The following is a 21,409-nucleotide window of genomic DNA, read 5'->3' on the forward strand; positions in this document are numbered from 1 at the left end:
AAATCAAACTTATGGAAATCAGTCAAAACTCCCAATAAAACAAACAACATTTTTTTTATTCATAATCAAAACAAAAGTAAAAAAATTGCACAAGTTTTCAGATACATGGAAAGCAAAAGGTGAGCATGCAGCTTGTAAAAAGGCTAGTTCAACATTGTTGATATTTACATGGTATGTAACATGCTGCCTTGACATATATCCAATGGAATTTCATAGATCTACCTTCATTGAGAAGTTGATGCCCAGAGAAGCATCACAGAGTGATGAAAATATAAACTTAAATGTAATTTAGATCTTGGTGTACTGACCCGAAAAAGATGTGCAGCACGTGTACACAAAGGTCCCATCAAATGTCACGTACTGACCCGAAAAAGATGTGCAGCACGTGTACACAAAGGTCCCATCAAATGTCACGGTTTACACAATTTGAGATCAAGGTCATGTATCTAACAAAACAAAGTGAGTGATCAAAATATGATTTCAGTGTTTTAAAGTCAAAATTAATGATCTACATGTATCTTTAACATAGTATTTACTTGATAAAATGGAGTCAAAGTCACACTTTGGAAAAAATGGTTAACATTTTGTTTGGACATGATGCGGAATGATGTCAAGAATCAAAGGTCACCAACTGATGTTTTATTAAATGTTAGATGGAGAAATAGGTGAACTGAAACTTAAAGAAAATACCCAAATCTAAAGAAATTTACGGAATGAGATGTGGAAACAGATTGTTACAGCAACAAAGTTCAGTGTGAAGAAAAAAAACACCCATAATAAAAATATATATGAATATGCATGTAAAGAAGACTGGCTAAGACTTGATGTGGATGGTGTTAAAGTACAGCCTCTTAGGTGTTCTGGATCTGCTGTGGTTCTTCTGTACTCCCAGATTCATCTTGTTCCTGGAATGTGCCATAGTTGTCCCCCAGATATCTGTCATTTGGATCAAGACAGCAGTGCAGACACCTTTGATACCAAGGGCAAATTGCATGTTTATACTCAGGTGTTTATAAAGAGCATGCAAGTTGACAAAAAATTTGAATGGTCATCCTGACTTCTTTTAATCAAGGTTTTGTGTCAATTCTGTATTTCAAACAGATAGCTCATGGACTTATCTGACTGGACAAAAATTGTCCAGAACTTTTGTCTTTGAAAACAAGTTTTAATTGGTATACAAAAAAAAAATAAATGTTAAACGATCCAAAAAAAATATTACAAATTACTTCAATTAGTTTCATGAGAAAACTTTAAAAAATGCTTCCACATTGATGGAGAAAGGTTGAATACAAATGCAATACAATAGATATATAACTTCAGAAAGTTGAATATTCAACTTTAACAAGAAGGCAAATATGAGTAAACTGAAAAACAGAAAGTTCTGAAAACTGTCATATTCAGCTATAACAGTTCAGCTAAATAATGTATGAATGTAATGTGGAACAATTATGGCTTATATTTACACTTGCAACATTACCAGATTAAAATGTTTACCATAGTAGCATGAAACATTGACCTTTGAACTTGCACATGAAAATGCTATAGGCACTACTTCTGTCAATAACGTTTACATATAATTATATTTTGTTGAGCACATTAATGAAACAAGAAACGGAATTAAATTTTTAATCAGATGAAGTATGATAATCTGAGAAAATGTTTTTTTATGTATGATTATGATTAACAAAAAGGAAAAAAATCTACCAAACCATTTTGAAAGTGTTGACTGTTAGTCCTGTTAGATAAAAATCAAAGCATAGTTCCTAATTATCAATCACACAAAACACCCCATAAGATACCATGAACTTCTAGACAATTTAACATCAAATAAGCAAGCTTGTTTGTTAAGGATGTTGGTAAATATTTGTTAACAATTAATGTATCAAAGCTAGAAAAGAAAGAAAAAAAAGAACTGGGGAAGGTCAAGGTCACGCGGACCAGCTATGCCATACAATTTTGGGCTCCTGAAATTATGTCTTATTTCGGAATTTTGAGGTCATCAATAACCCTAATTTTTGGATGGTACATGGTTTATGGGTTTATGGACAGTACTATTTAGGTAATTTCTACATGCGAGAGTAGAAAAGTGACATTTGAATCTTAGAAAATCTAACAATGGATTAAGACCCTACCGTGATGACAACTGTTAACGACGCGCCCGTGGTGTATACAGTGTACATGTACTTGTGTGGTGTGACTGTATGATTATACTCAACTGTACTGGACTTTGATTTGGATATTTATCACCATTTAAAGTAAATTTCTGACCATGGGTAAACCGGGAGTTACTAGAAGCAGCAGCTCAGGTGGTGCTAAGACGACAGAGGAAAGGTTAGAGGAACTGACTGCAATGGTTGCCAACATTGTGACTAAGTCTGAAATGGACAAAAACATACAGCGTCTCACAGACAGGTTGGAAGAGAAGCTCACCAAACTAAATGATGATATTCGGCAGGAAAATCGTGAACTGATCCAATCCTATGAGGGGAGAATTTTCGAACTTGAGAGAGAAAATTCGGAACTTAAACAGACTGTCGGTCATTTAGAAACGATGTATTTTGAGCTAAAAGATTCACAGGAAGAGATAAATACAAGATACAACGACTTGGAGCAGCAGGGACGAAAAAATTCTATTCGTATCTATGGCCTAGACGATCCAACCGTGAGAGAGACTGTGGCTGAGTGCAAAGACAAAGTGACTAATTTTGTCAATTCCGAGTTGGGTGTGGCACTCCGTGGGGATGACATCGATATAGCCCACAGGCTTGGAAGGTACCGTGCCGGTAAGAAGAGAAGCATTATTGTGAAGTTTACGCATCGGACTAAGAAACATGAAATCCTGAAGGAGAGACGGGCTCTGAAAGGTTCCGGGATCACGATATTTGAGGACCTTACTCAACGAAACCAAGATCGACTTAAAGAAGCCTACAAACTGGAATGTGTGAAAAACTCATTCAGTGTCGATGGTAAACTTTTTGTTATTCTTCAGGATGGAAGAAAACGTAGACTGTTAAATGACACTCCACTAAATGGGAAATACTTGATGGAAGATGAAAATTTCAGAAATAGTTGACTGGACTGTGTTAAAATAAATCATCGGTAAAGGACTCTTCCGGGAAATGGCCCGGTTACCGATACATTATGTGTTCTATTTTCAACTTTTTCGCGAAAAAAATATATGTGTGGATTACTTATACATTCTGTAAGTTGATCTATGTGATTCCAAATCGTGGGATGTAAGTTGTGTGGTGAGATGATCTACAGGTTTATTAAGGTTATATTGACTCTCCGTTAAGCTAAATGATGACTCACTTATGGAAGATGGATACTTCATAAATCGTTGACTGGATCGTGTAAATTATCGGTAAAGAACTTCTCTGGGAAATAGCCCGGTTACCGATACATTATATGCTCCATCTTTCAACATTTTTAGATAAAAATAAGCGTGGATTAAGTGTGGTCAGTGTTTTTTCTATATCATGGGATGTATAAGTCGTCTGGAGAGTTGACTCATTTCGGTTGAAAGGTAAGCCAAATATAATATAATGTTTTTGTCATTATGAACTATGATTAGGATAATCTTGCTACTGGATTAATTCCTATCATCTCTTTATTTACTTTTTTTCCAGTTTGTAAATTCATCTTTATGTCTTGTAAGTTTTAATTTATTTACTATATGACTGCTGTACACAGTATATATAGATTATAATTCTAGAATATCCGGTTTCTTTCATTTTTCCGGACCTCTGCCCAGGCTCTTCAGGAAAATTAGCTATGCACTACAGTATATCCCGTAGTAGTAACGGCTATATATGCAGTTTAGTAAAATTGATATTTTTGTCCTGCAAGTTTTTAATTATCTTACTGTATGACTGCTGTACACAGCCTATGTAGACTATAATTCTAGAATATTCGGTTTTTATTACTTTTTCCGGATCTATTGTCCAGGCTTTGTTTTCACTTCATGTATATTAGTTATGCACTATCACAATTTCCTGCTCAACTTCCGGTTCTCTTGGCAGTAGTAGTGGTTGCAGTTTAGTAATAACGTCATGTTGGAGTGAGTTTGGGCGTGAAAGTTGATAGTTGTCGACGACCAAGACCACATAGGATATTTTTTATGTTTCCTTTATGTGTTTACATGTTTTATGTCCTGTTTTCTTCTTTCTTCTTCGTGACAGATCTTCTATCAGTTGTTAGGCCTAACGCTACGCTACCGGGTGTCGATACGGATGAAGAGATAAATGAGATGGTAACACATATGTTCCATGGCATTTACCTAAACACCTGTCCCGATTCTATGGATCGTAGCTGTTTTAACTGTTTAATTACTTTATTATTGTTAATAACATAACTATTCTTAGTGCTAACTGTCAGGGTTTATGTGACAGAATAAAAAGGAAAGATATCTTTACATACTTCAGAACTCAATCATATAATATTTTTTGTCTTCAGGACACACATTTTACTAAAGAGAAGGAGAATATTTTTAGAAGTGAATGGGGTACTGATTGCTTTTTTAATTCTTACAAATCTAATGCTAGAGGGGTTGCCATATGTATTAATAACAATTTTGAGTTTAGGGTTCATAAAGAAAAGGGAGATAACACCGGTAACTTTTTAGCTCTTGATATTACGATTGAAGGGACAAGGTTAACTCTTATTACTGTATATGGTCCAAACCAGGATAATCCTGAATTTTACAATATTATTTCTGAGACTATTGATGATTTTGAGAACTGCTCTGTTATTTTGTGTGGAGATTTTAATTTAGTTCTAGATCCTGAGGTTGATTATGATTGTAATTATAAAAACATTAATAATCCAAAAGCAAGGGAGAAAGTTTGTGAAATTGTTGAAAATTATGGTCTTATTGATATTTTTCGAGAACAGCATGAGAATAGTAGAAGATATACCTGGAGAAGAAACAACCCTATTAAGCAGGCAAGGCTAGATTTTTTTTCTTATTTCTGAGAACATGCTCTCTTCTATTAAAAACTCTTCAATTGATCCTGGGTATAAATCAGATCATTCTTTTCCAAAGATTCTAATAGAATTTAACAAGTTCAAGAGAGGGAAGGGGCTTTGGAAAATAAATAATTCTTTGTTCCAAGATATAGAATATCTCAACACTATAAACTCTCTTATTAATGATGTTAAAATGCAGTATTGTTTACCAGTTTATAACCTAAATAATCTCCATGAAATATCTGACACTGATTTACAATTTACTATAGATGACCAACTATTTTTTGAAGTTTTATTGATGGAAATTAGGGGAAAAACTATAGCATACTCAAGTCATGTTAAGAAACAACAGCATATTAGAGAAGATAATTTAAAACACACTATAAAAGATTTGGAAGATAAAGATAATGTTGATTTAAATGAATTAGAAAATAAGAAGAAAGAGCTTGAGGTAATTAGGCAACATAAAGTTAAGGGAAATATTATTAGGTCACGGGCAAAATGGATAGAAGAAGGAGAAAAACCTACAAAATATTTTCTAGGATTAGAAAGTAGAAATTTTACCTCCAAAATTATCCCAAAAGTAGAGAAACCAAACGGTGAGATAATAACTGATCAGACTGAAATTTTGAATAGTGTTAAAGATTTTTATGAAAAATTGTATGATGATTCCGATGATACAGATGATGTTAATTTAAATATTTTTTTATCTCATTGTCAAGTTCCAAAGTTAGATCTTATTGATTCAGAAAAGTTGGAAGGTATTATAACATTGGAGGAAGCTGGAAAAATTTTATGTCATATGAAAAATAATAAAAGTCCAGGCTCAGATGGTTTTACGACAGAGTTTTTTAAATGCTTTTGGAAACAGCTTGGCACTTTTGTAGTAAGATCCTTAAATTTTGGTTACCATAATAATGAACTTTCGGTTACACAAAAACAGGGTATTATCACTTGCATTCCTAAAGGTAGTAAACCAAGACATTTTATTCAGAATTGGCGACCAATATCTCTTTTAAACATTGTGTATAAAATTGCAGCTGGAGTTATTGCTGGTAGGCTAAAAACAGTTTTAGGAAAACTTGTAAATAATGATCAAACTGGGTTTTTGGAAGGACGTTATATTGGGGAAAATACTAGAATCATATACGATATTATGAATTATACTGAACTTAATGATATTCCTGGGATGCTTCTTATGGTTGACTTTCAAAAAGCCTTTGACTCTGTTTCATGGAAATTTATAGATAAAACTCTTTCTTTTTTCGGTTTTGGAGACAGTATTAAAAAGTGGATAAAAACATTTCATTATAATGCCAATTCTGCTATAATTCAAGGTGGAAATCTCTCTTTTTTCAAGGTAAAGCGCGGCTGCCGTCAAGGGGACCCTGTCTCCCCGTATATCTTTATCCTGTGTGCTGAAATATTAGCTATAAGGTTAAGAAATAATAATGACATAACTGGTGTAAATGTAAACAATTTTCCTATCCTTCTCTCTCAATATGCAGACGACACCTCATTAATACTTGATGGGTCAGAAAAATCTTTACAAAATTCAATCCTCGAATTAAATATTTTTGCTGATATCTCTGGATTAAAAATTAATGTACACAAAACTCAGGTAATATGGATAGGTAGTAAAAAATACAGTACTGACACTTTTTTACCAGAACTAGGTTTACAATGGGGCAGGGATAAATTTACACTCTTGGGTTTGGATTTTAGTGTAAATTTACATGAAATAGCTAGATTGAATTATGACAAGAAATTGGTAAAACTTAAGTCTTTAATTAAATCATGGAATAGGAGAAAACTTACATGTTAAAATACATGTTATTAAATCACTACTAATATCACAGTTTAATCACCTCTTCATATCACTTCCTAATCCAAGCTGTGCTTTCCTTAAAAAGTTGAATAAAATTCTATACAATTTCTTATGGAATGGTAAAATAGACAAAGTAAAAAGAAATGTCATAACTAAAGATTACTTTGAGGGGGGTCTAAAAATGATTAATATTATTTCTTTTATAGATGCTTTAAAACTAGGATGGTTAAAAAGATTCTTCCTTAGTTCACAATCCAGAAAATGGCAAATCATACTTAAGAATATTATTAATATGGATTACATTATGAATTGTGGCAATGATTACTTACAGAAATGTCAGAAATCCTGCAAAAATACTTTTTGGTGTGATGTCCTGAAGGCTTGGGAAAGATTATTGAATTCTGAATAACTAAAGGGCAGACAACTCTCTATACTAAAATCCCCATTGTGGTATAATCCTAATATAACTATAGGTGGTAAGTCTATTTTTTACAATAACTGGTATTCCAAGGGTGTTAGAGTAATAAATGACATACTGGAAAATACTAGTCCAGTTACTTTCTATTCCTATCCTGATTTCTTAAGGACTTATGGTTTAACTACAAATTTCCTCCATTTTCAAGGCCTTGTAAACTCTGCTAAATTTTATATAACTAGCTGTACACCGATAGACCCAGATACACAACTTTTACACCCGTCCATTCCCATTAACATAGAACCATTTTTCAGTAACACAAAGGGAACAAAATATCTATATCAACTTTTGTCTAAAAATGATGAAATTCCAACAGGTAGAAAAAAATGGGCAAATGACTTTGATTTTGATATTGGAGATTGGGCAAACATTTTTTCACTACCTTTTAAAATAGTTAAGGACTCGAAACTCTAGTGGTTTCAGTATCGGATATTACATAAAATTCTGACAACTAATTCATTACTATTCAAGGCAAAGCTAGCTGTAAGCCCAATGTGTACTTTCTGTAAAATAGAGTCTGAAACAATATCTCACATTTTCTGGGAATGTCCTAAGGTTCAAGACTTATTTCAGAACCTAGAAGTAGTTTTAGATGATCTTTTAATTCCTTTCACTATCAATAAACAATCTGTTATATTTGGCATTTGGCCGCATCAAAATGAATTCAGCAAAATAGATAATGAAGTAAATATTATCATAAAACATTACATTTATAAAACTAGGTGTCTTGACACCACATTAAACATAAATTCTCTCATCAACTCTATTAAAGACCATTATAATGTGAAAAAATATATAGCAACAAAAAAAGGTGGTGCTTTTCTCACCAATTTTAATAGAGGATGGGTAAAGTGGAAACAGATTCTATCTATATAATTTTTCATTTATACCTGTATTACAACTATAGTGCAAATATGTATACACCATTTAAACAATTGTCACATAGGCATGAGCAGCTGGCACGAACGAAACTTAAATATAGTAAATTTTATTATGACCACAATTCGTTTTCTGTTTCTTCCAAAGAAGGTCTGTCTGTCTTATTGTCTGTTTGTCTGTCTTATTGTCTGTCCGTCTGTCTTATTGTCTGTCTGTCTTATTGCCTGTCTGTCTTAGTGTCTGTCTGTGTCTGTCTGTCTGTGTCTGTCTCTCTGTGTCTGTCTGTCTGTCTGTCTGTGTCCGTCTGTCTGCTTATGTATTGCCTGTCTGTCCATACTTCTTTCTTTCGGCTTTTTTTTTGAAGCACATCACATGAGTCTAACTTACTTTTTGTATGTACCGGTATGTAATGTATGTGTGTGTGTGTGAATGTGTACATGTATGGGTGGTAGGGTTTGTGCGCGCATGTGTGTGTGTGTGTGTGTGTGTGTGTGTGTGAGGGAGGGTGGGTGTGTGTGTGTGTGTGTGTGTATGTATGTATGTATGTATGTATGTAACATGTATGTATGTATGTATGTATGTATATATGTATGTTTCTGTCAGAGAGTATACATTTGGCATTTTTGAACAATAGAATGATCACGAGTGTTTTCTGCGAGATGTCTCACTAGATATTTATATTGTATCTTTGTCATGTGCTTGTGTCTTGTGAAAAAACCTGAATAAAATTATAAATTAAAAAAAAAAGAAAAAAGAACTGCCTTGGTATTCTGTATGTTTTCCTTTGTTCTTTCTACCTGTGTAGGTTGAAATATTTTCATAAAATATACTCACATGATGATGATAAAAGCGATCCCCACAAGTCCAGAGGCAAGCAAGAATGAAGACCCATGATACAGTTCCACTGTGATAGAGTAAAAATTATTGAAAAGGATAGTGGCAACTAGGCTGGCCACACTCTCAGCACTTGCGACCAGTCCAAACAGGCGGCCTATATAATTAAAACAAGCGACCGGTGTAATTAACAGTTTTTATTAAGGCAGTGACAACAAGCTAGGCTGGCAAACTCTTGCTACTGGTTACAAGTCCAAACAGGCAACCTGTATAATAACAAGAGACACATAGAGCCTGTATTGCTCACCTAAATATCAAAACCCAGAAATGTTATTACAAGCCCATAGGTTTGGGTATTTCAAATATTTCCAAATTAAAGCTTAGTCACTTAACCTCTTTGATGGGGCAAGAACCCAGGGCCAGTTCTTACATCATGATTGTGTTCATCTCTTTATGCTCAGCAATGCTTATGGTATATGGTTATGGGATTGGGATCTAAACTGTTTTCAAACGCTTTTTCCCTATTCAGCGCCCTTCCCTCCTGCCCTAGGGGGTTGAGATCCACCATTTATACAAAATTGATCCCCTTTCACCAAAACATGGTTCTTCACAAATTTGGTCAAAATCCAATCATTCTTACACAAAGAGTAGGATTTTATAGAATTTGCTCTATTTCCCCTATTGGGCCCACCCATTCAGCCCAGGGGGATGAGACCTATACAAAATTGATTCCTCTTCACCTAAACATGATTCATACTAAATTAAGATAAAATCCAATCATTCCTACAGGAGAAGTAGAATTTTCAAGGACTTTTCAAATTTCCACTTTTGGGCCCCGCCCCTAAGGCCCTGGGGGACAAGATACACCATTTATACAACCCCCCCCCCCCCCCCACTCTCCTCTAAGGATGCTTCTGACAAAATTTGGCCAACATCCCCACTGCTGTTCACAGCTAATAGCATTTGTTGACAGACAACAGACAATGGACGGACATCACGGTATCCCTATAGCTCACTTGGCTTGTCTTTTCTTAATAAAGGCCAGGTGAGCTAAAAGTGGTCCTTATTAAGACTGTAACAACAAGGCTGGCCAACTCTCGCTACTGGCTTCAAGTCCAAATAGGCAACCTGTATAATTTAAATAGTCTTTATTTAAGACAGTGACAACAATGCTGGCTACACCATGTCTTAACAAGACAGTGGCAATGAAACTGGCCACACTTGAGGTGTTCAGAGTCCAAACATTTGACTTGTTATATGTACTTGGATTAAATAATTCATAAAGTGGCTACATTTATAAAAACAGAAAAAGCTGTCAAGCATGGATAAGATTAGGATCAATAGATCTTTCAAACATGTATAGATTCAGTCCATTAGTTTGAACTCTACTAACAAGTAATGAGTTTACTCAGTACAAACATTCTGTAAACCTTACACTAGAGGTAAGCTTTTGTTGTCACAAAGGTAATATCTTGTACCGATTATCAGCATCATCAACAGTTAGGTTCAGAATGTGTGGATCAAGATTCAACCAATGGTGCATACCTGTTAAAACTTACAGGCTGCATGACAATCACTAGTTTTCAGTATTTCTATAAGACACCAGGTTAAAGCATGACAAATATATTGATGAAAATGAAATGAATACCTAAACATAAGTATCTTCCATTTTGCTAAAAACTACTGAAAGCATACATTTTCATGTTAATTTACAACAGGCACTAGTATATGTTGGCTTTGTGGGGCAATTTACAAAGCAAGAACTACATTCTGACAAGGGGTAACAACATAAGAACAAAGAGACACTTTGTGACAGGCTAACTAAGGAGGTGATCTCATTCAATGGTGTTTGACCAACCTTGTTCGCTTGTGTCGACCAGTCCCGACATTAAGGACCTAAGTCCAGCTGATGGAAAGCCTTGCAGCACATTCAGCACAGGAACTAATGAACAGAAGATGATAACTTGATGTTATCTTTTCAGTCGTGAAAGAGGTCACTTTTTGTAACCTTATATAAATGTTGATTCAGAGATTAACAAATAATAACAGACTGAAACAGCTTGAAGTTGAATAAGAGATTCAGTATTGACTACCATATAATCAATTAAAAAATGTTTACTTCAAACAATAATATGTTGATACAAAGAGGAAGACATCTAGAAAATCTGTTCAAATACGAGAGATGTTTTTTCACAATAAAACATTTGTAAATGATATGATATTATAAAGTTGTTATGACACTGTGCATATTTAAGTTGAATAATGAACTGCATGCCAGAATGTTGGTTACAGCTCAAACAAAACTAAGTTCAGAGTGCATTAGACTTGATAATAAGAAATATAGATACCTGGTAAGTTAGATAGTAATTAGATATTCAAATGTCTGATTACTTGTTACCTAGATATATCTGCCAGGACTGTGAAGCCAGACTCAGAAGGATTAATCCGCTTGCTTTGGAGACCAATCCCATAAGAATTAAGATAGTATCCCTTGTGTGGAACATGTATCGCAGCAATGGGAGTAGGATAATGACAGCTAGACCACGACCAAAACTCTCCCCAGCTTTGAAAAACCCATACGTTGTCTGTGACCAGTCAAACTGGGGTAGTTTTGTATACAGGAGAAGAATGTCATTTTCTCCTGAAAACAAGATGAACAGTTAATTGGTTATGTCTAAAAAAAAACAATGATAAATATTGGATGATATTGAACAATGGGTCAGAATTTTTATGGGTGATAAATAATCTCCCTTTTGGGAAAATTACTCATCAAGTCCATTTCAAAATTATATTTCATAGTTGTGGATATATCAAGCAACATATTGTAACTTTACATTATATACCAAGTAAGTTATGTTATGGAACATTTATTCTTTTATTTCAATGTATATGTCCCTAAATTAGACTATATAAGTTCTCTGAAACACATCAGTTCAGATTGATGTGATGGTTAATAAGGGAATAGTTCATGAGATTAAAATCTGAGTTTTTTTACTTGAGGTACAGATAATGAGGATCACAAGTGAGTGTTTAACCTGAGGTACAGATCATGAGGATCACAAGTGAGTGTTTAACCTGAGGTACAGATCATGAGGATCACAAGTGAGTGTTTAACCTGAGGTACAGATCATGAGGATCACAAGTGAGTGTTTAACCTGAGGTACAGATCATGAGGATCACAAGTGAGTGTTTAACCTGAGGTACAGATCATGAGGGTGACAAGTGTCAAATGAGTGCACTTCATAGGAAATACAATTGAGCATTTTACAGATCATGAGGGTGACAAGTGTCAAATGAGTGCACTTCATAGGAAATACAATTGAGCATTTTACCTGATGTGCAGATCATGAGAATCACAAGAACCAATATCTCCATAGTCAGGTAAATAAGAACACTGCATGGACGTCGCCTGGAAACACAAAGCCACGAGTCTCTGAAGAAAAGTCTTGTATATAACCAAACTGATGTATCTGTCTGCTCCTGTGATGGTTTGAGATTCTCCAACATAAACACAGTATACAATAAAGCCAGAAATTGAATCACACAAATGAAAGAAAACACAAAGTTAAAACTTGTCTTGTCCACCAGTATTCCAGAGATGAGTACTCCAGCTGTTCCTGACAGGAAGATCATACCCTCTGCAACACCAACCCTACTGGTCCTGTTCCTGGCACTGGAGATGTGACCTATATAACTATATACAGACATCATCAGTCCTATATATCCCCCGGTCACACCGTTAATTATTTTACCAATAAGGATATACTTGATAGAAATGTTTGTGTGTGATGTCACAATTAGATTACAGGCAGTCAACAGCAAGTTCCCAATGATGGTAAGCATCAAAGGTATTTTTCGTCCCAAGCGGTCTCCCCAGGGGCCAAGAAACAGGGTAACAGTAATCACTGCTGGTATTGTGTAGGCCACGTTGTAGTACATTATCCAGCTAGATGCCTCTTTCTGAACAGAATATTCTTCCTCCTTCATTGTGTTGTTGCTGAGGTTGTCACATATATAAGATGAATTAGGGAACTTCTCGAGACAAACACGTGTGTAGATAAGGTCTTGTAATACAGGAAACTCCAGGAATGAAGCAAACATGTACAAAAAGAGAATGGGTTCCACAGTGGTCTGACGAAACAGGTCAGTCACTCGTTCACAAACCGCCATCATGGTATTAACCGTAGCTGCTTCTCAATGGGAATCTAGCTGAATCTGTTTAATTAACAGAGTGAATTAACACAATTTTAAAAATTGAAATGTATGCATTAATAATCTTTAATAGTTAAAAGATTTCGTTGTTCTAACTTTAGAGTTATATGTGGTCAATCAGACAAGATCAACTCCCATATTTGAACTGAGCATATTCACATCTTGCATTTGATTTTAATTTTTTATTTGTTTTACAGATCTAATCATTGGAAGTGTTAGTTTTATTTTACTGTTTAAGCAATTCAAGCTAGCAGCCAAATATGTACGTCTTAAGGTGTGTGTTTGTAGAATATAATCTATATATAAGTGTTAGATGTGTGTTTCTTGAATATAATCTATATATAAAGGGTAATATTCAATCGCAACAAGTCCAGGGTACCAGAAGAGTATATTTATTACAATCTGTCTACCGGTTTCGTCCGAACATGTGGGCTTCTGCAGGTCCTTCTGGTACCCTGGACTTGTTGCAATTGAATATTGCCCTTTAGTTACCACTATTTCTCAATCGCCCTGCATATCTGGAGGTACCCAAACTAGGGACCACGGAACCTACGAACACTACGAAAAGAACGGGGTTGGCTCCATACCCCTACGGATAATCTATATATAAGTATTAGATGTGTGTTTGTAGAATATAATCTATATATAAGTGTTAGATATGTGTTGTATATAGTATTATAGTATATAACATATATAACAAGTGTTTGGACACAGTAACAGTTTACACCTTTACGTGCACACACATGTATACACACAAGGTAACTACATGTATCTGATGGACACCATGTATCAAATTAAATCTTAACACAGTCACAATCATGTATTTTCTCAGGCCTCTATTTGTCTCCTACATTTATACAGCGGTCAGTCTACATGCAATTCACGAGTTGTGTACTCCTAGAATTTTCATAGGACGCATAGAATTTCTGAAAATATTTTGAATTTCCATTGTTGCACCTGTTGTTTTAAGCGATAAAATTGAAAAGGACACTGAAAGTAAACAGTAGATTGATAACTCTGTATCAATGTATACATTTAATCAAATATTAATTATGTTTGAATAAGCCATTTAACAGGTTTCATATTGAATATTTCGCTCAATTTTTTAAAGAAAATTGCATGATGCCAAATGGTCCGAATTTTTGCTCGTAATGTTTACGCTCTAGATAAATGTGCATGTGCATTTACCAATGTAAATATCCAAAAGGACTAAACAAAGCGATGCTTTCATCAAACATATGTTGTCATCTCAACCAGAGACATATATACGTCTCTGTCTCAACTGACTAGTCACCGAGCTCATCATGATCACCTGATCTTTTGATGCATGGATGAAGTATTATAGTTGCTATTCATACGATGCACTCGTGATTCTTTTGAAGTGTTTTGAATTTTCATCAAGACAAATCTAATTGCAAACATAAGAAAATGATAAATTTTATTCAGTATGTATACAAAAAGAAGTAATATGTCTTCATTCAACTTTTTAAACACTTTTCTTTATTGTTCGCAATTTCACGCTGGCTATCATGTTCGAAGTAAACTTCCGGTTTTATTTTCGGTTTCGACTAACAAGTACGTGCGTGTTTTAAAATAGTAAAAATGCAGCAAAAATACGCATTTGCCTTTGTAGCCGAGGTGTTAGGAATACTTTTTCATCTGTTTTTTACAAGTGCAGCCACTGGAAATACTAAACCAAACGTCATAATACTAATAGCGGACGACTTGAGCATCGGAGATTTAAGTTGTTACGGAAGCCGAGCGGTCAGAACAAAAAATCTTGATAGTTTAGCAGAGGATGGACTGAAATTAAACAGAATGTACTCTATGTCGTCAGACTCAGGAACTATGGCAGCACTTATATCAGGTATTGATGTTTACTCACCAATTGTTCGTTACAAAATGGTCGGAGATCGCGTTTGAAAAGGGATCTTGTATTTATAGTACATGTTACAAGGGCAGTAACTCCACAAAGGAGCATTTTGCAATGTTAGCATTTCAAATCTATCTGAAACGGAAGAGAGTGAAATTCGATTTGGTAAATTAGAAAGTCTTTAAATGTGACCTTGATGGGAGTGATGCTGTGGTTTGAATATGAATAAAATTTGTGAAAAGGTATTTGCGAGATATTTTGTCCAAAGGTTTACATTCAAGCAATGGTCTTGGGTGATTTCCAATCATGTGTAGACTTTGGTGAGTTATCTTGTATATAATGTTATCAAAAATGCATGCACACATTGACGCATTACATCACAAAAGTCATAAGTGGGGTGGGGGATGCTTTGATATACTCTCGGTGTGTGAGTGTGTGTTGGTGGGGGAGGTGGCATTGATAAATATAACAACAATACAAATTATTACAAGCTGGTTTATATTGTGTGATTATGGTACATTAAATGGATATAATAGAATGGGGATGGGTTGGTGATGGGGATGGGAGGATGGAAGGTGAGTATATATAGTTACATCTAGTGTAGTATACTAAACTTCACATATATCTAATGTTATAAAAAAAAACTTCACTTGTTGCAGTTGAACAGTATGTTATAATGTGAATAACTTTCTTCAGTCCATACATCAGAATCACAGAACAGAATTCAGATTATTATCTATAGTTTGTGGAAAAATTATTTAAAATTTTCAATTTATCACTAACGGCAGTGTGCCACCAACATTATACCTTATATACTTCCTGTATATTATTATTGTAAAGATCGGTGTTGGAACCATCAGATCAAAAGTGTTATCTCAACATTTTATAGGAGAAAAGGTGTTTTGAGTTACCTTTCAGAAACTATAGTGTAATGATCAAACCTCTTAGTGACCAAGATGATTTACGTTACCTTTCAGAAACTATAATGTAATGGTCAAACCTCTTAGTGACCAAGATGATTTACGTTACCTTTCAGAAAATATAATGTAATGATCAAACCTCTTAGTGACCGAGGTGATTCATGTTACTTTTCAGAAACTATAGTGTAATGATCAAACCTCTTAGTGACCAAGGTGATTCATGTTACCTTTCAGAAACTATAGTGTAATGATCAAACCTCTTATTGACCGAGGTGATTCATGTTACCTTTCAGAAACTATAATGTTATGATCAAACCTCTTAGTGACCAAGGTGATTCATGTTACCTTTCAGAAACTATATGTTATGATCAAACCTCTTAGTGACCAAGGTGATTCATGTTACCTTTCAGAAACTATAGTGTAATGATCAAACCTCTTAGTGACCGAGGTGATTCATGTTACCTTTCAGAAACTATAATGTTATGATCAAACCTCTTAGTGACCGAGGTGATTCATGTTACCTTTCAGAAACTATAATGTAATGATCAAACCTCTTAGTGACCAAGATGATTTACGTTACCTTTCAGAAACTATAATGTAATGATCAAACCTCTTAGTGACCAAGATGATTTACGTTACCTTTCAGAAACTATAGTGTAATGATCAAACCTCTTAGTGACCAAGGTGATTCATGTTACCTTTCACAAACTATAGTGTAATGATCAGTTTTGCAATATGGTTGCTGGCTTGTTTTGTTTATCATCATTTTTTATTTTATGTTGTGATCACTAGGGATGTATCCTGTAAGAAAGGGACTTGGCAAAGGATCACTTGGATGGTCTTCATTCTGGAGCCCTGCACAGTCTGGAGGTTTGTCTGCACAAGTTCCTAACATTGCATCGCTGTATGCCTCTCCTTCCATGAAATATCAGACAGCTTTCATGGGTAGATGGGATCTCGGTGCAGGTAGCCATGGAGAATATCTCCCAGGAAGTATAGGATTTATGTCATTTTACGGGACACCAATGTCACACAGTCCAGGATGCAGTTCAAACACAATGTTCAGGTTTACAGATTGGGATTTCTTCCTCCTGCTCTTGCGCCAGAATCAGATTGTGATCGCTTCTGTGGCTCTGGCTTGTATACTTCCAAGAATCTTTGGAGTCAGAAGGGAAGCATCTTTGATCCTTTTGATAACAATAGGAAGCTTGTCATTGCTAGTGTTGAGGATGTACTGTTGGATGGGTCCCTTGTCTCCAAGCAGCTGTATACTGTACAGAGACAATGAGGTTACTGAACAACCCTATCAGGACAACAAAATGACACAGCGTCTTACCCTCGAGGCTGTTAATTATCTCAAGTATCGACGATCAAAAACTTTCTTTTTAATGGTTTCATATTTACAACCAAAATATCCAGCCTTTTCCTCAGAGCAGTTCAAGAACAAGTCAGGAATAAGTCCATATTATGATGCAGTTTTAGAAGTAGACTGGAGTGTTGGAAAGATACTACAAACCCTAGAAATGGAAGGTATATCAAATGAAACTGTTGTAATATTTTTGTCAGATAATGGACCACAATTCACAGACATATTTACTGGAAATCAAATTCACAACAGCATGGTTGGACAAAAGGTTCTCCATCGTGACAAACAAAAAATCACTTTAAAGGGTGAAAAAGGTTCATCTTATGAGGGTGGAATTCACATTCCAGCTATGATCAGATGGCCAGGACATATCAATGCTGGTATGGAAACAGATGTTGTTACTTCTGTCCTCGATATATTCCCAACAGTGATTGATATAACAAATATAAAAAAGAAATATCAATTCAAAAAGTTTGATGGTGAAAGTCTTACATCATTGTTTAAAAATCCTAAACAAAAGCCTACTGCAATTCACAGTACTTTATTCCATGTGTGTGACCTTATTAATCCTAAGTCGGACTGGGCAGTTACTGCTGGGGACATGAAGGTCCACTTCGTAGACTGTAGCTTGGAGAAGGATTGCAAGTCTCCAAAAACACCTAAGATCTATAACATTACTGCTGATCCTGGTGAGACAGTGGCCTTGTCTGTCAAGGATCATGCAGGACTACTGTACAATATACAACTAGAGATGGCACACTCTAACCTCATGATAGGCACTAGTGGTTTGGATATATCTAAAACATCACAGTTTGATAAAATACCATATCCCTGGAATTTTCCATGTACTACAAGTAATTTCTTATTCTGTCACAAAGAACTTGACTATGAAGAAAATTTCAATTCATTATTACCATAATGTTCTAAGCTTCATGGACCTCAACAAAGTATCTATTGTTTGAATCTATTGTTTGAATCTATGGTTTGAATCTATTGTTTGAATCTATTGTTTGAATGTTAGATTTCTCTTCTTATTAAAATGTGTACTACATTTATTTATAGTAATTATATATACAATTATTTTTAAATATAATGAACAATATACAACCAATTATTTAGAAAGGAATGTTATGAATGAAAACAACCATATATCAGATGTCTCAATCATTACAACATTCCTGTATAACACCCATGCCTAGATGAAAGGTTTGTTTATTATATATATATTATTATCATCTATTGTTATTTACATCATCAGCTTATGCCACCTGTCCAAGTTAGTTCAGCCCATACAGAAGAGATCTATATTCTAAGCCTGTAGTATTTTGGTCATCTTTCTCATAGTTATCCCTGCTATTCTATTTTATCCTTTTGATTTTGTTTTGAAGACTACCTATAAATGACAGGTATATCTGGTCTTACATCAAATAGAGTATCAGTAAAACTGATGAATGCTCCATGCAAAACTTAATTGAACAAAGATTTGTAACAAATGATTCTGTTTATAAGGGGGTTTCAGGTCTTATATTTGTTACATTGCAAAAAGACTTAGGAAGACCTATGTACAAACCAAGTGTCATTATTCTACTTTAAAGGAGAGTAAGGTTGTGATCCAGACATAAAATTTTAACAAAGGCAAAGATTTTGTAATTAAAGAGTTGCAGGCCCTGAATTTGGTAACCTGTACATTGTCCTAGTAAGACTAATGTATACACAAAAAGTTTCAGTATCCTAATCTAAATGCCCACAAACTTATGCTCTTGACAAAAAACTTCAATAAGAGGATCACGAGCCTTAACGAGCATCTGACTATAAAAACGTACTGGTATATATGAAAGAGACTAAATATGATTAAAATGAATTGCTCAACTACTCTACAGCTTTCAAAAAAGACATTGTTGGTTCATAAGAACATTTTCTCTAAACTTAAAATCATATTCTTAATACATGCTACTACACAAATGCCATTATTCCTAACCTATTGCCAGTTGAAAAAGAATTTTTTGACCTCAACTCACCTAAGAAAAGAAATCTTGAATATGGATCAAGGTCAATTATTTGAACAAATTGGTAGCCCTTCATCTACTTATATCAAAAAACCAATATCAACAGTCTGCACCTTTCGTTATTGAGAAGAAATCGTTTGAAAATTTTAACACATTTTACCCCTGTGACCTTTAAAAAGAGGAAATGCCAGTCATATGAACAAAATTGGTAACCTTTCATCCAAGCATGCCACAAACCCACTATCAGCATCCTAAGTCTGTTGGTTAATCAGAAGAAGTCATGTAAAGATTTTGACATATTTGACACCTGTGACCTTGAAAATGGGTCACGATCAATGATATGAACAAACTTGGAAGCCCTTCATCCCATCATGCTAAGGATCCAAAATCAGTACCCAGAGCCTTCTGGTTATTGAGAAAAAGTCATTTGAACAGAATGTTTACGCACAGCGCTTGACATTGCACGAAACACAGCTACAGGTCCAATATCAGTACTCAGAACCTTCTAGTTATTGAGAAGTCATTTGAATGGAAAGTTTATGCATGGTCCACAATGACCATAGGTCATCTTGAACCTTTGTCAAAGGGCAATAACTCTGTAAGCAAGAGGTTGAAGGCCCTAACTTTGGTACACTGCACATCATCTAAGTATGACCAATGTATTGACCAAGTAAACGATTGGCAAAGTTATGGAAAGACAGGCAACTATATGCTCAGAAAAAAAAAAAATTCTGGGGAGCATAACAACCAGCTGACCTGTGACCTTCAAAAGGATGATAATCATCTATAGCTAGTTTCACCCACCTACCTCCACGTGACAAGTTTTTGTTTTTCCAATCATTCATGAAAAGTCATCTGTTGGTTTTCTAAGGTACTTGCATCTTGGCTAATAGAGTAAATAGTATGAGTAGTCGATATAAATGTATCATTATTGTCTTGAAATAAAATAAGTTTATCATATAACCACAGCTAGTGATAGAAAATGAGCAATCAGATGCATTACTCTGGCAGAGATTAGTCAGAACACAGGAATGTCAAAATTCATCATTTCAGTGGTGACACATCAAGTCTACAATCATGTGTGGTTTACTATCTTTTAATTATCATCCTTTAATGTATAGCACTTAAGTTTCAACAGATTGTAACAACATTGAGATTTCAACTTTAACAAGCACGTTAAAAGTACTTATGCCTTGTATTAAGTTAAGATTACTTTGACACAGCAGTGGGCAGCTTTTCTTTCTTTTTACAGTGTACATACATCTATTTCATACAATAATCACAGACATATATTACATAAGATATATCATTCAATCCGTCTTATAATGACTCCCACATTCACTTCAGTGTCACAGTCATGGATAACAGTGAAGATGGTATCTGAATCCCTGACTACAAACTCACTGTAAGGAAACAAATATCACAAGATCTTTACAGAGTAATTCTTTTCCTTCCACACAAAGTATTCAGTTCATGACCAGTCAATATATAGTATTTTAACTAAAAGGCAACCTCGATACTCCAGGGGTTACAATCACTATTGCTCTCTGCAACCCTGAAACATTTCCTGGCCGGTCACAGATTGATGAGCTTCTTTTAAGATTACAAAGGAGCAACATCCAACTTCAACACTAAAACAACATACTGCCTTGCAACCTTGAGATTTGTTTGATGCACATTGAAGGATAAAACTAGGCTTCTCGGCTTATCTAAAGTCTTACACATGGAACCTTCAGTTTTGTCATGAAATGATCCAGAGATGCAGAGAGGGATAGCGAGCATAACCTGTGGAGTATCGAAGATGACAAACAAGGAAAACATTCATCATATTGCATAAGTGATACTGCAATATGAGAGAAATAACCATGAGGCTGTTTTCTTGTATTGGTACAGTAGCAAGAAATTTCCCGGTAATGATACAACAAAGGAGTCGCCAAGTGTGGCATTATCCCCAGCTGCTGGTATAAAACCCAAATATATGTACCTGGGCATTTATACAGAAAGTTATGTGGGGTTGAGTGGAATGGTTTCGAAGTTGCAGTTCATAA

General features: G+C 34.9%; 2 protein-coding genes across 2 annotated transcripts; one reads left to right on the top strand and one right to left on the bottom strand.

The window, feature by feature from the left end:
- Positions 1–90: 90 nt before the first annotated feature.
- On the bottom strand, positions 91–14,496 carry LOC132549156 (proton-coupled folate transporter-like). The gene is made up of 6 exons (XM_060213077.1): positions 14,385–14,496; positions 12,317–13,199; positions 11,383–11,625; positions 10,843–10,926; positions 8,985–9,141; positions 91–969 (listed from the first exon to the last, which is right to left on the bottom strand). Exons 2-6 carry the CDS (start codon positions 13,155–13,157, stop codon positions 852–854), a joined length of 1,443 nt encoding a protein of 480 aa, XP_060069060.1. The 5' UTR covers positions 13,158–13,199; positions 14,385–14,496; the 3' UTR covers positions 91–851.
- Positions 14,497–14,798: 302 nt separating this feature from the next.
- LOC132549055 (arylsulfatase A-like) lies at positions 14,799–18,274 on the top strand. The gene is made up of 2 exons (XM_060212955.1): positions 14,799–15,063; positions 16,782–18,274. Exons 1-2 carry the CDS (start codon positions 14,799–14,801, stop codon positions 18,272–18,274), a joined length of 1,758 nt encoding a protein of 585 aa, XP_060068938.1.
- Positions 18,275–21,409: the final 3,135 nt, after the last annotated feature.

This window comes from Ylistrum balloti, unplaced genomic scaffold (assembly GCF_031769215.1).
Source record: "Ylistrum balloti isolate Yb309-2 unplaced genomic scaffold, AGI_CSIRO_Ybal_v1 Utg370042, whole genome shotgun sequence".
NCBI lineage: Eukaryota > Metazoa > Mollusca > Bivalvia > Pectinida > Pectinidae > Ylistrum > Ylistrum balloti.